Source organism: Equus caballus, chromosome 1 (genome assembly GCF_041296265.1).
Source record: "Equus caballus isolate H_3958 breed thoroughbred chromosome 1, TB-T2T, whole genome shotgun sequence".
Lineage (NCBI taxonomy): Eukaryota > Metazoa > Chordata > Mammalia > Perissodactyla > Equidae > Equus > Equus caballus.
The window spans coordinates 32479561-32494086 of record NC_091684.1 but is presented as its reverse complement, the minus strand read 5'-3'; the positions used below and the strand labels follow the sequence as shown (position 1 = coordinate 32494086).

General features: G+C 43.7%; 1 protein-coding gene across 1 annotated transcript in view; it reads left to right on the top strand.

Moving 5' to 3' along the window:
• Positions 1-2135: 2135 nt before the first annotated feature.
• The window catches only part of PI4K2A (phosphatidylinositol 4-kinase type 2 alpha), a 29784-nt gene continuing 17393 nt past the window's right edge, over positions 2136-14526 (top strand). The window contains exons 1-2 of the mRNA XM_001500347.5: positions 2136-2694; positions 10820-11020. Coding sequence (XP_001500397.3) covers positions 2269-2694; positions 10820-11020 — 627 coding nt within the window. The 5' untranslated portion in view covers positions 2136-2268. The remainder of the gene's footprint in view (positions 2695-10819; positions 11021-14526) is intronic.

Below are 14526 nucleotides of genomic sequence, written 5' to 3'. Positions count from 1 at the left end.
AGCTCAAGAGAGAACTCTAAATCTTGGAGTTTTCCTTGACCACAATTTGAAGCTTAGGGGCTAAATGAGATGAGTAATACCAAGAGTTCATCTCTGTGGCTATGGCCCCTGGGTCACAAGAGGCAAGTGTTACTTAATTATTTGATGTCTGGATAGGAAAGGGAAATACAGGTCTTGTAACTAACAGGAGAAATTGAACCATCTGTATGGACCTTTGCCTAGAATGGTTTATTTGGTAAAAAAAAAGTTTAAGACATTCCCATACATACAATTAAACAATAGTTCTTTCAATTTAGTACTTCTAGTTAGCTGTGGCAATAATTTGATTCAAGAGGGGCTGGCCCCGTGGCTGAGTGGTTAAGTTCGCGCGCTCCGCTGCAGGCGGCCCAGTGTTTCGTTGGTTCGAATCCTGGGTGCGGACATGGCACTGCTCATCAGACCACGCTGAGGCAGCGTCTCACATGCCACAACTAGAAGGACCCACAACAAAGAATATACAACTATGTACCGGGGCGCTTTGGGGAGAAAAAGGAAAAAATAAAATCTTAAAAAAAAAAAATTTGATTCAAGAAAGAATAATTATGAAATATTGATTACTGTGTGGCTGGTCATCTTTTGTGAAAACCCACGCCTCTAGTCTGCTGCTTACTTTAAGCACAGAAACAAAACCAGCATCAACGAAAACCTCAGCAGTGATAAAAAGGTACCATTTGTCAAACGCTTTTTATGTACTAAGCTCTATGCTAAGTGCTTTACATACATTATCTTGATTCTCATTTAATCCACTGAGAAAAGGATGATTATTCTCATTTTATAGATAACGAAACTGAAGCTTAGAGAGTTAAGTAACTCGTACAAAATAACTAATAAGTGTGGAACTGGTGTTCAAACTCAAATGTCTCTGATTTCTTCTTTTCTTCCTCTTTCCTCCCTGTGATCTAATTATATTCTTCCTTTAAAACTTAGCGCATAGCACATGCCCCGCTTAAGGCCTTTGCTGACTCCAGCCTACCTCCAAATCGCTGAACTCCTATTATGGAGTTCTCAGCTCTCACTGTCAGCTCTTTTTCTCCTAGTGCCTCACAGAGCTGTGTGTCTTCAGCTTGAGGGCAGGGACTATACCTTTCTTCTCTTTGCTGCTAATAAAAAGGTACTAAGCACCTTCTAGGCCTAGACCCTGAAGTTTTACAGTGATGAATAAAACACTCATGGATTCTTACCCTATGGAATTTTTAGTCTAATGGGACCATATTTTCTTCAATTAACAAATAAGCATTGAGCAGTGGGCCAGGCACTGTGTAAGCTGCATGAGGGCTCGAATTTTTAAAGACCTTTTTACTTAAGTAGTGTTAAAACCAAGACAACAGGCCCCAAATGGAGCCACTTATGCTAAGCCCCATGTCCAGAGACTTAACTCCTTAACTGAATAGAATTCTAACCCAGTGAGTCTGGAATTACCTGGTTAGCGCTAGTGAGGTAATCTGCCTGATAGACCCTGCCGGCCCTAAAGGAGGGTGACCTTACCACAAACAAGCCACTTTTTGCTACTCTAACTTTGTCAGGCTCCCTTCTGCATGTAAAAGTCTTCTACTTTGTATAGCTCCTCCGAGCTCCTTTCTATCTGCTAGATGGGATGCTGCCCGATTCATGAATCGTTGAATAAAGCCAATATGATTTAAAATTTACTCACTTGAATTTTATTTTTTAACAGTAGAGCAGAGATTTTTGTTTCTTTGCTTCACTTGTCTCTCCAGCATTTAGAACACAGTAGGTGCTCAATAAATATTTAATGAATGAGTGCATGATTGAATGACTGCAGATACAAAGGTTAGATTTCTCCAGTCCCACAGCTGGTTCATAATAGGCACTCAATAAACGAGTGACTGATTAGGTAGGCTACTTTACTGGAAGCTCTCGAAGACCTGTCAGCGTTTGGAGGCTGCGGGGGTGGGGGGGGGTGGGGGGGCTGGTAAGAGGAGAGGGCGTGTCTGATCCGGCTTTGGCTCCTGGAGCATGCGCAGTCTTCACAGAATGTGACGGGCGAATAATACCAAGTGCGCGATTGCGTAGGCGCTAGTTCCGATTGGCTGACGTTCCGCGCAAGGGGTCGTGCCTACTCGTCGCCAGGTAAACAGGGGGGTGGGGGCGGGGCCAAGGAGGCGCCGCGACCTGGTTGGCCAGGCGGGGGCTGGGGGCGTCGCGGATTGGTCCCGGCCTCGAGCTCAGCTGTGCGGATCGCGCTGGGTCCCGGAGCCGGCGGCCTCAGGGATGGACGAGACGAGTCCGCTTGTGTCCCCTGAGCGGGCCCAACCTCCGGACTACACCTTCCCGTCCGGTTCCGGCGCTCACTTTCCGCAGGTGCCGGGGGGCGCGGTCCGAGTGGCGGCGGCGGCCGGCCAGGGCCTCTCTCCGCCCGGCTCGCCAGGCCACGACCGGGAGCGGCAGCCACTGCTGGATCGGGCCCGGGGCGCGGCGGCCCAGGGCCAGACCCAAACCGTGGCGGCGCAGGCCCAAGCCCAGGCCGCGGCGGCAGCGCACGCCGCGCAGGCCCACCGCGAGCGGAACGAGTTCCCGGAGGACCCCGAGTTCGAGGCGGTGGTGCGGCAGGCCGAACGGGCCATCGAACGCTGCATCTTCCCCGAGCGCATCTACCAGGGCTCCAGCGGGAGCTACTTCGTCAAGGACCTTCAGGGGGTGAGAGCGGGGTGGGGACCGCGGCCGCCGGCTTCGGGGAGGGTGGGCCTATCCCGGGGAGTTTGGGGCTTCGCACAGCCAGAGGGAGAAGGGAGGTTGAAAGGCTGCAAAAGGGAGAAACTTCACAGTGCGGAGTCCTGGGTAGGATCTTGGAATGCCGCTGAGGACTGGAGATGGAGAAGCTCTGCGGAAAGAAGAAAAATAAATCAGAACCTATTTGGTGAGGGAGGAGCGAACGGAAAATGAAAAGAGGAAATTGACCAGATACAGGCGAGGGGCCCAGCGGTGCCGTGGGGCAGCCGGCTTCTGGACGGAGACTTGCGACGAGATGCTCCTTTCTAGTAGGTTTCTTAGCTTTCAACTACTGAGACTGCTATTCGGCCATTGACCTACAGATTTGAGCTTTGGGCCCATTCTCTCTTTTTGGACCCGACCAAGGTTGTCGCTGTTCATTGGGAGGACTGGTGACCCATCAGGGGCTCCGAGGGTTCAGTTGCGGCCTTCTGTGTTGTGGGATTGTCACCTGCCACGGTCCCAGGTCTCTTACCGGCAAACGTTGGTGATAGAGTGGGTGGACTCACCACTTTCATCTGTCCTGGTTATTGCTCACTTCTGGGAAATGGTTCAAATCCTTTTTTATGGTTCCTCAGTTTAGAATATGGAGTTTTACAAACATGAAACTATCAGCTACCTTTTACTTTTCCTTTTTCTCCCAGGACTATCAGCAGTTTGCTTTTTAGCCAAGGCAGAGTGTTTCCTGACCTTTATTTTGTCCCCTGCATGTGTATAAAGGGGGATGGGATGGGATGGGGCTTAGAGTGATCAGGGCAGCTGAGATGTGACCTTTGCCCTTTTGGGAACTGCAGAAGAATTTAAGGCATTTAGATCAAAGCAAAGATATCATTGAAATATTAGTGGGTCAAAAAAATATCAAGTCTTTCCTGTCAGAGTTCTTAGATGGGCCAGAATAGTTTATTGGAAAAATGTACTATTGTTATGCTTATTAAAATGATGGGTGTCAAAACTCCCTCAAATTTCCCCTGCATCTCTCCTGTGTGAACTCTTCTACATGGGTAATGTGCTGTTCTGATAGTAGTGCTGAGTGGCCAGGATGGGCTGTGACGTGTAGCTCTTGGTTGGGGTCATTGATCTAGTTATTCTCCCAGATGTTGTCGTCCCTGAATTATCCAGAACCAGAGAGCAGTTCTGCCGTCAACTCAGTTAACATGAACTGAGTTGTGGAAAGCTTTGAGACTTTCCAAGTCCCTCAGGTAAGAGAAGAGTGAGTTAAATTGAAAGCTCAAAGGGGAACCATCACTTCTAGAAAAAAAGAAAGGTGGGTATGCTGAGGCCTAAATATTAGCAAGATGCTTTCATTTTTTTCATTTGGGAACCAGAGTGAGATCTAAGATATGAGTGGTTTTTATTTTAGCTTGTTGGCTGATTATCCTTGATAGGTACAAGAGCAAGAAGAAGGTTTTTGTTTTTCTTTCATGACGCTATTACAGCTCCTCTGCATGTGTGTCAGGTCAGCTGAGAAGTGATCTGGTGCTCTGACAGCTAGGAGTAATATGATCTCTCAGTTCTACCTGGCAGGTAGAGTACTGCCACCTCAGTACATCGGCCACAGAGAATGACAGACTCTGGGCATGTTTCTTGGTGATTTGCAAGATCCCAATCTCTAAAATTTCCTGGCTACTGTTTTCTCTTAGAGGGGAAGTCAAAACACATCTGCCCTGACAAAACTTATTAGTGTTAACCATCTTGCTGCTACCAAGGAGAATGTGATTTAGAGCAGAGGCCTGCTTCCTAAATGCTATGGTGGGTTATACTGGCCCACAGACTCACTATAGTTGGTCTTATCATCTTTGGCCCTGCTTCAAATGTGCTTATTTCATTTAACAAATACTTACAGAGCACTTACTGGATGCCGGGTACTGTTTGAAGTGCTTTAAAAGTAAATAACTCAATCCTCACAGCACCTTCAGAGGTAGGTGCTTTGTTGCCCCCACAGATGACAACACTGAGGCACACAGTGTAACTGATTTGCCCAGGGTCTCACGGCTAGTAAGTGGGAGGCAGGATTCAGACCCAGGCAGACTGGTTCCAGAGTTCCTGCTTCTAACCACTTAGCTTTGCTGCCACAGAGTTAGTTATCTGAATTTCTGCTTTCTCTTTTCAGTTACTATACTGGTTAGGATGAGATGTGGCTATGTGTGACAGGAAATGTAAAATAATGACTTGAATAGAAGTACATTTATCTCTCATAAAAGAAGTCTATAGGGGCTGGCCCGGTGGCGCAGTGGATAAGTGCTCATGTTCCGCTTCTCGGCAGCCCGGGGTTCGCTGGTTTGGATCCCGGGTGCGGACTTGGCACCCGCTTGGCACACCGTGCTGTGGTAGGCGTCCCACATATAAAGTAGAGGAAGATGGGCATGGATGTTAGCTCAGGGCCAGGCTTCCTCAGCAAAAAGAGGAGGACTGGCAGTAGTTAACTCAGGGCTAATCTTCCTCAAAAAAAAAAAAAAGAAGTCTATAGGCTGCTCAGGGCTAGGATGGCATTTTACTTTATCTGGGATGTGAGCTCCTTCTGTCCAGCTAATCAGCCATCCTTAACATGTGGCTTCTATTTCATGATTCAAGATGGCTACTCAAGCTGCAGACATCTTGTCTGCTTTTCAGCCAATTGGAAGAAGGAACAGGAGAGGGAGAGTATCACCTACCTCCCACCTCCCCCCAGCCCCAGCCCTAAGACATTTCCTAGGAGTTGCCCCAGACTCTTCTCCTTAAATGCCATTGTCCAGAACTTAGCTGCAATAGAGGTTGGGAACTTGGGAACTGTAGTCTTTTTTTTTTTTTTGAGGAAGATTAGCCCTGAGCTAACTGCTGCCAATCCTCCTCTTTTTGCTGAGGAAAACTAGCCCTGAGCTAACATCCATGCCCATCTTCCTCTACTTTATATGTGGGACGCCTACCACAGCATGGTGTGCCAAGCGGTGCCATGTTCGCACCCGGGATCCGAGCCAGTGAACCCCGGGCCGCCAAAGCCGATCATGCACACTTAACCGCTGTGCCACCTGACTGGCCCCTATAGTCTTTATTTTGCCTGCTAAAAATCAGGGGTCCTGTGTCCAAAGGAGAAGGGAGAACAGAGGTTGGGGCAACCAGCAGTTTCTGCGACAGCTACTTTTGGAGCTGGACAGTCTGAAAGCTTCTTGAAGATAACAGCCCTGATTCCATTTCCCAATTTAGGATGGTTTCTCCCTCAGGGCAAGAAAGGGGGAGCTGGAACAGTAAGACGGAAAATGCTAGATCGGAATTCAGGGTAGAGAATGCTCATGTTGCCCTCCTCGCGTACATCCTTGTACTTCAGGTCTCCAATCACCTACAAAAGTATTTTTTGAGCATTTTCTTTTTTGTGAGGCAGGTCATAGTAGATGTTCATATTGCCGAGAATCATAGAATAAGCATGTGACTCCTTAGTTTATTAAGAGGATTAAATGGGATATCACACATGAAAGCCCCTGGCATAGTTCCTGCTTAGTGGGAGCTCAATCAGAATATTTTGTTTTCAGTTAAATGCCCACTGACCTCTGGATTAGGCTTTCTTGGATATGTGGCCTTGAATATGGCAAAAGTGGTATGGTTTTGAGAAGGTGCTTTCATGACCATTGAGGATAGTAATTCATTAGATAATGCTAATTGGTATTTGCTTCAAAATTTTACAGATCCTGCTCTCACACGTTCTAGGAACTTGGCCTTATATCAGTAATTTTCAACCTTTTAAAAAATACTTTATCCACCAAGAGTTTGTCATGAAAACAGTATGGTATTTTTTTCCCCTATAACGGACAAAATTATGTTATAATATTGGATACCTTTTCTCCAACTACCTGTGCCCTCCAAAGAATTCTGATGTCCTTACACTTGGTTGAGAACCACACTGATAGCCAAATGAGGAATAAAGATCTCAAACAATAAAATTTTTTTCCTGAAATGTTGAGGTGGTGAAGTTTGTATATCATATATAGATACAGTTCTTTAGATTTTAAACATCATCTACCATCTGTTGTAGGGAGCTGTCCCGGCCACACCCTGTAATGGATGAGGCAGGTTAGGTTGATGGCAATGGATAGGAAAATAAATACAGGCTGAATCTCTTTCACTACATTCTAGGTGGATCCCATCTTCTTTCAGGGTCTCATGTATTTGGAGTAGCCCATCCTTCTCTTTTGTGAGAGTTAACATGTAAATAAGGCTTCTGTACCTAAATAGCTAAGTCAAGGACTGCTGTTTCCCTCCCACCTCTAGTACAAAAGACAGTTCTCAGAGTGTGGCCCAGGGACCTTTAGGAGTCCCTTTTTGGGGTCCACAGGTCAAAATTATTTTCATAATTTTAAGGTTTTCTTTTCCTTGTGAGTGTACAGTGGAGATTTCCAGAGGCTGCATGATATGATATTGAAACAGATTGAATATTAAGAAAGATGTGAGAATGCAGATGTCTTCTCTTAAGCCAAATACTAGAGAAATTTGCAAAAAAGTAGAACAATGCCAGTCTTCTCACTAAAAATTGTTTTTGAAAATATAGTTATTTTTCATTAAAGCATGTCACTTATGTTAACATGTAATGGGTTTATTTTTATTATTAAGGGGATCCTTAGTAAATTTTAAGAGTTTAAAGGGATCTTGAGACCAAAAAGTTTGAGAACTGTCCACTTCATTTTTGCCGAACTTTGAAAAAAACCCGTTTTACTAAAAGTTATTTTTGTGTATTTCCCTTTGCAATATGAGTGATGTGCTTAAACTATCTTAGATTTTCGGTTCCTGAAGGAGAAAGCCTCTTTAGCATGCCATAATACCCTTCTCCTTGTGACTGCTGGATAGATATAGGAAACCCTTTGGGTTCCAGATCCCAGTAATTTGTTGAGTCCTGACACCAGCCAGTGAGTGGCCTCTTGCTTCCTTGTACAGTTCTGTTTTTATCCTCAACTTCAAGGACTGCTGCTCCTTCAGCTGCCTGTACTTCACTGCCTTCATTAAAAGGGGATTAGTAAGTGGGTATTAAGGAAAGATATTTTAAAGATATCGGCATCAAACTAAAGCTTTCTCCTAAATGTAATAAAGGACTTGAAAGTGTGTTAAAGGTGAGGATGGTGAGAAAAATTAGGCAGTAGTCATCTTCTTTCTCAACCAAATACTGGTGGGTGTCTTTCTAATTTGAGTGGTTTTAGAATTTGTTTTCTGTGAATAAAGAGTATTCCTGAGTATTCAGTAACACAGTTGATTATGTGAAATGAATATTAGCTTTGGAAATTAGGCCAGAGGCTGTTTTATGTATCTGTCTAGGAAACCTGCAGAGTGCTCACACAGTCCTGCACAAACTAGGTACTGAGCAAAAGTTCACAGAATTGAATTGAACTGAGGCCTACACTTAGTCCCGAAAGGCACTTGTCTCCTCTTCTGTCTGAATGCCATCCTGTTCTTGCATCCTTCCCACTCTAACATTGCCCCATCTGTCCAGTCCAGGCATCATTATTTAATGAAACCCTTCTAATACTGAGATAACCATGATTACTAATGCGTTTAGAGTTGGTAAAATGCTCTCTGATTCTCCTTATGGTGGAAGGAAGTTGAGATATTTGAGAGGTCAGTCTATAAATGATGTTTGCCTGCAGTTTGGGCCTTCAGGTTCTGCTTTCTTTAAGTGGAAGTATTCAAGCCTCAGCCCTAGTATTTTTCAGCCCTGCTAGTAGTAGGAATGTCTTGGTCTCCCTTTCCTTAGGGATAATTTTGCTGAATTCCACATTGTGCCTCAGTTGAACTGACTGTTGGGTTCTGGGACTTGCCTCAAGTTGTCCTGTGGTTTCACCGCCCAGGTTCCAGAGGATTACAGTGGACTCATCAGTCATTCTCTGCGTTTCAAGCCCTTTGCTACTGCTGCTGTGTGGTTCAGAGCCCAGGGTTCCAGAGGTACAGAGATAGAGAGGAAGATTGCTAACTTAGGCATCTTGCTAGCCACTTTGGGTAAGAGTGTAATTCTAAAGACTTATGAGTATATGCATTTGACTTTTCCAGTGAATAAGTAAGTTTATTTGTCTTTAAGAATAAATCGATTCTTTTGGAGGGAGGAGGGAAGTTTTGTATTTCTCTTGTTCTCTCAAATCCTTGCAAGGCTTCTTGAAGGAACTGGTTTCAAGATTGACCAATTATTGTTGGAGGCATGCGTCCAGCCAATTCCTAATATAAGTACTTATTTAATGCAGGCGGATGGCTGTATGTGTTCTGCTGTGATCTGCCATTCAGGAAGTGACACCCACAGGAAAATGTCTTATGACCCAGACTAGCTTAGTTGGCCGTGGGGGGAGGGGAGAGGGAGAGTCATATGATACGAAGATGAATCATTTGGATAGCATATTTAATTTTCTTCCTTTGAAATCACCAGTTGGGGGATTGGAGGGAGTGAGCTAAATGTGAAGCAACCTCAGAGGGCTGACTGGCCTGGGGAAGAAACTTCAGGAGGGAGGGCTACATTTTCTAAGTTACAGCGGCATCCCATATTTTCAAGGACTTTTGAGGGTTAAGTTACTGTCTGGTAGAGAAGATGGATTAATATTTGTGGCGTCTCCTCCTGATCTCTTGCCTAACAGAATTACTTAAAAGAACCCTATTCTAACCAGGTAGCAGATTCTTTTTCCTGCTGTGATTTTTCTCTTCCATTGCTTTCTTAGTTTGTCATTCCTAAAATTTTTTTTTTTTTAAAGATTGGCACCTGAGTTAACAACTGTTGCCAATTTTCTTTTTTTTTCCCTGCTTTTTCTCCCTAAATCCCCTCAGTACATAGTTGTATATCTTAGTTGTGGGTCCTTCTAATTGTGGCATGTGGGACACCGCTTCAACATGACCTAACGAGTGATGCCATGTCTGTGCCCAGAATCCGAACCGGCGAAACCCTGGGCCTCCAAAGTGGAGCGTGCTAACTTAACCACTCAGCCACAGGGCTGGCCCTCATTCCTAAACTTTTTATTTTAAGGTTTTGTTAACACCCAGGGGTTGGGATAGTAAGGCTGATAGAGGGAATCAACCATCAATGAAGGAATTTTCTTAATCTCATTCCATAATACAGTAGTCCCTCTTATCCACCATGGTTACGTTCCAAGGCCCTCCTTGGATGCCTGAAACCATGAGTAGTATCAAACTATATACTATGTTTTTTCCTATACGTACATAACTATGATAAAGTGTAATTTATAAATTAGGCACAATAAGAGATTAAAAACAACTAATAATAAAATAGATCTTAGCAACCTTAGCATACAATATTTTTTCTTTCCTTATTAAGTCGAGATTTGTTTTCAACTTTATTTCGCTTAAAGGAAGCTCTTTAAGACTTTTCTTTGGCATATCTAAATTGTCACCATCACTCTTGTGTCTGGGGTCCTTAGTAAGTAAAATAAGGGTGACTTGAACACAAGCACTTTGATACTGCAACAGTCGATCTTATAACCTAGTGGGCTACTAAGTGATTAATGAAGGGGCAGATAGCAAATACAGCGTGGGTATGCCGGACAAAGGGATGATTCATCTCCTGGTGGGACGGAGTGGGACTCTGTGAGATTTCATCATGCTTCTCAGACTGACGAGCAATTTGAAACTTATGAATTGTTTATTTCTGGAATTTTCCATTTAATATTTTTGGAACACGGATGACCATGGGTAACTGAAACTGCAGAAAGTAAAACCATGGATAAGGGGGGACTTCTGTACCTTACTAGTTGCCTTTCAGTTGATAATTTTTTTAATCTTTATGTAATTGGTGCAGAGCAAAAGTGTATAAATGTATAAATGTACCTTGGAGGTTGGAGTTTGATGGCGTTAAAAATCTGTTATACCATATATACCAGACCTGGCACTTCCTTGGCTACAGCCCTTTCTAGCAATGGATCTCTTAGCTGCACACATGAGCTGGTGTTTTCCACTTACAAGCTGGAGAAACGCCAGTGTCTGACTGTAAGTAGGGATTGTCTTCCTGTGCCCTCTTGTTTCTTTCTAGATTCCTGCTGACCTGGTCTGTGAGCTACTTTAATCAACTTGTCTTTAACATCTTCTTTTTCTTTTGTCTGTGTAGAAGATTATTGCTGTCTTCAAACCCAAGAATGAAGAGCCATATGGGCACCTTAATCCTAAGTGGACCAAGTGGCTACAGAAGCTGTGCTGTCCCTGTTGCTTTGGCCGTGATTGCCTTGTCCTCAACCAGGGCTATCTCTCAGAGGCAGGGGCCAGCCTGGTGGACCAAAAACTGGAACTCAACATTGTACCCCGTACAAAGGTCAGTGACCTGTCTCCAGGGAGCCCTACTGCCTGGCCAGAGTTTTCCTGGCCATAAGCCCTGCTATATCTTAGTGGGACCGTTAGCTCGGGTGAAGGCTATTTATGCCCTGAGCCTAGGGTTCTCAGGCTATTTTTTGGGAGGACGGTATGTTTAGGCTAATGATTTGATCATCTGATGAAATCTATCCTGAGAAAGATACACATAAAAGTTTTGCATCTAATTTCAGGAAGTTCACCAACCCTCTGATCTACATTTATGGGCTCCCTGGGTCTTTGGATCCCAGATAACCCCAAGCTGATTAGAAAGCTAGTTATTTTTGTGGCTTACTCTCTTAGATTTCTGAGCCATTCCAGGATTTAGATCTAGTCTAGAATGGACTAGCTGATGTCAGCTGAGCACTAATGCAAGATCTGGCAAGGAGAACTCTGGGATGGGCTGAGGGTTAGGGTAAAGGTCTGACCTGAACCCCTACAGGGAATTGACATGGAATTCTCCTTGCCCATCTTTATGCTATGTAATTCTGGTACTTGTCTTGAACATAACAAAATTGGGGTCCCAGATCCAGGCAAATCCTTGCTTAGAATGGACTTTCACATACCTTATATGTTTTATGACTTTGTTGAGGTTCTAATGAGGGGTGTGGATCATACCCCCCACAAAAAATATGCTTAAATACAGAATTGATTGCATACAATTTCGGGAAGTTTACTGACACCAGGTTAAGAATCCTTCTATTGCAGAATGTTGTGTGAAAATTTCCATGGGTTATGTGGGGGAGGAATCTGCGGGTCAGCATATGAACATTTAAGACATGTCATCACCCATTGAGTATATGGCTGCCTGAGGTTTAGTAACAACTTAAAGTGGGACTCTGATCTGATGCCTTAGGCTGCAGGGGCGTCTTTGTAGTTCTGGATCTTAATCCTCTTTGAGAATCAGATGAAAGCTATAGATCTTGTTCCCAGAAAAAAACCACATATTTGTAATTACTATTTTGCATATAATTTCAGGGGTATGATTCATTGAAGTCCATCCATTGACCCTGTAGGGACCATACCTCTAGATTAAAAACCCCCACTTGAGGTTTTTTTCACAGGTTTAGATAGCAGACTCTGGGCAAAGAGATTGATGAGCAGACAAGAGCCTCCCTTCAAACCTATTTTTTTCTATTTTCCCAGGGTATTTTTACAAGAAAATGTGATTATTGTGGATGTTTAACTGTGTCTGCTTCTTTGCCAACAAACTCCAAACAATAAGCCAACTACTTTGTAAGTTTGTAGATGTCAGGGGCCGTTTCTTAAAATTTCCTTCTCCCATTCTCAGCACCTAGCAACGTACTATAGTTATAGTAAGCATTCAGTAAGTAGCAGCGGAATCAGTGAATGAATATCAAACCATGACAAACAATACCCAAGATCCCCCAACTTCAGGTCTTTGGAGAGAATGTTTGATTGTAGTTCCAGGCTGGTAGCTCCCATTTGACGGGCAGTTCACTGCCTGGCCTTGTGCAGCTCTTTTCTTCCCTTCATGCTTTAGTTCTCTCTCTGTCCATATAGTTAAACAGCACACTTTGAACATCTTGTATGATAATTAATGCTCTTAAGATGTCCTGCCTAACCTGAAATCCTCCTTCTAGGCCCTTCCTGGACTCTAGAAACTCTTTTAAATACTCCTTGCTCATCACTCTGTAATTTCTTTTATTTCCTAGATAAATAACAGACCCACGTGGCCCTGTGCCTGCCTGCTCTGCCTGTGCTTCTGGAGTGTAGTGCCTAAGAATTAGAAGGCTGGGGTCCAAATTCTGGCTCTGTAACTGTTCATTAGGTGACCCTTGAGCAAGTCACTTAAGACCCCCTCCCCCCACCCACTCAATTTCCTCACTATAAAAATAGGGATATAAATAGTTCCTAGTTTATAAGGTGGTTATTAAGATTGTACATGATAATCCATATAAAACATGTAGCCCAGTGCCTAGCACAATGTAAACACTCCATGCGTCTTTGCGTGCGGTATTTTTATGACTATTCTAATCAAATGTCACGCCCCACAATCCCTTTCTTCCCCAACTCTGGTCTTCCTCTTTCCCTGTTAGAGAACCTTAATGAGGCCTGAGGATCTTTTGTATCAGAAAGTCAGCAACAACACAGGCCGGTCTGATGGCGTAGAGGTTTCATGTGCTCTGCTTCGGTGGCCCAGGGTTCGCCGGTTCGGATCCCAGGCGCAGACCTACATGCTGCTTATCAAACCATGCTGTGGCAGGCGTCCCATATATGAAGTAGAGGGCGATGGGCACGAATGCTAGCTCAGGGCCAATCTTCCTCAGCAAAAGAAGGATTGGTGGCAGATATTAGCTCAGGGCTAATCTTCCTCAAAAAAAAAAGTCACCAACAACAAAAACACTTGTCTTCCGTGAGACTGAGATGAGATAGAACTTTGCAAGCTTTAATATACAGCTGCTAGAGAATAGTAAGAGGCAGTCTCTCCCCTCCCTGCCTTGCTACCCTTGTGACAGGATTCTATCCAGTTGATCAGAGCATCTCTCACTATGGAAGGAAGGCTCACGTTGCAGTGGAGCTTCACATAGTAAGACTCTAATCCTCACTTGATAGCAGTCTCTGCTTTCTGTTCCTGTGAGGTTTCAGGTTATGATAGTTTCACTAGTCATAGGGAAAAAGTGATTTGTTATAAAAAGTGATCGAAAATAAAATCTGATGGGGGAAAGGGTGGTTTATGGCTTGAGAGCACCAGGATTTCACTGTGGAAACTGGCAAGGTAGTCTTAGGAAAGCCTGTTTTTCCCTTTATTCCTGTTCCTGTGTTTCCTGACTTGTAAGACAGAGAGTGCCAACCTACAGTACCTTACACGTGCATTGTAGGTACTCTGTTAACACTGGATGGACAGATGGATGGATGGATGGCAGGGAAGGGATTATTTTGCCTCTCTTTGTCTTTAAGATTCATGGGCAAAATAACTACTTGTTTCTAATGAATTCTGAAAGGCTTAGGAAAAGAAAGAATCTTATAAATTTGATTTTAGGTGTTTACATGCTAAAACTCACTTGTTGCTATCTCTGAAAGAAGCTTGTAACTCATTCATTCATTCACTTAATAAATATTTAATGAGCCTATGTGCCAGGCACTGTGTTAGGTACTGGGGATGCAAATGTGAATAAGATGTTCTCTTCCTCTCAAAATTTCATTAGTCTTAAGAGAGAAGTTAGCTATATGAATGGATAATCACAAGACGATGTGATAAGTGTAATAATGGACGTACATATGGATTACAGTGATATCACTGCATTTTGACAATAAAATATAATATTGATAGTCCATTAAAACATCTTTTTTCAAATAGGCAATTCATGCATCTAGAAGGCACAATAAACAGAGAAGAGTAATTCATCCTTCCTTCCACCCCGTCTCGCAGCCACTCCTTTTCCTCCCTCAGAGGCAGCTGCTATTACTAATTTTTTGTGTAATATTCCAGATATAGTATGTATAAAT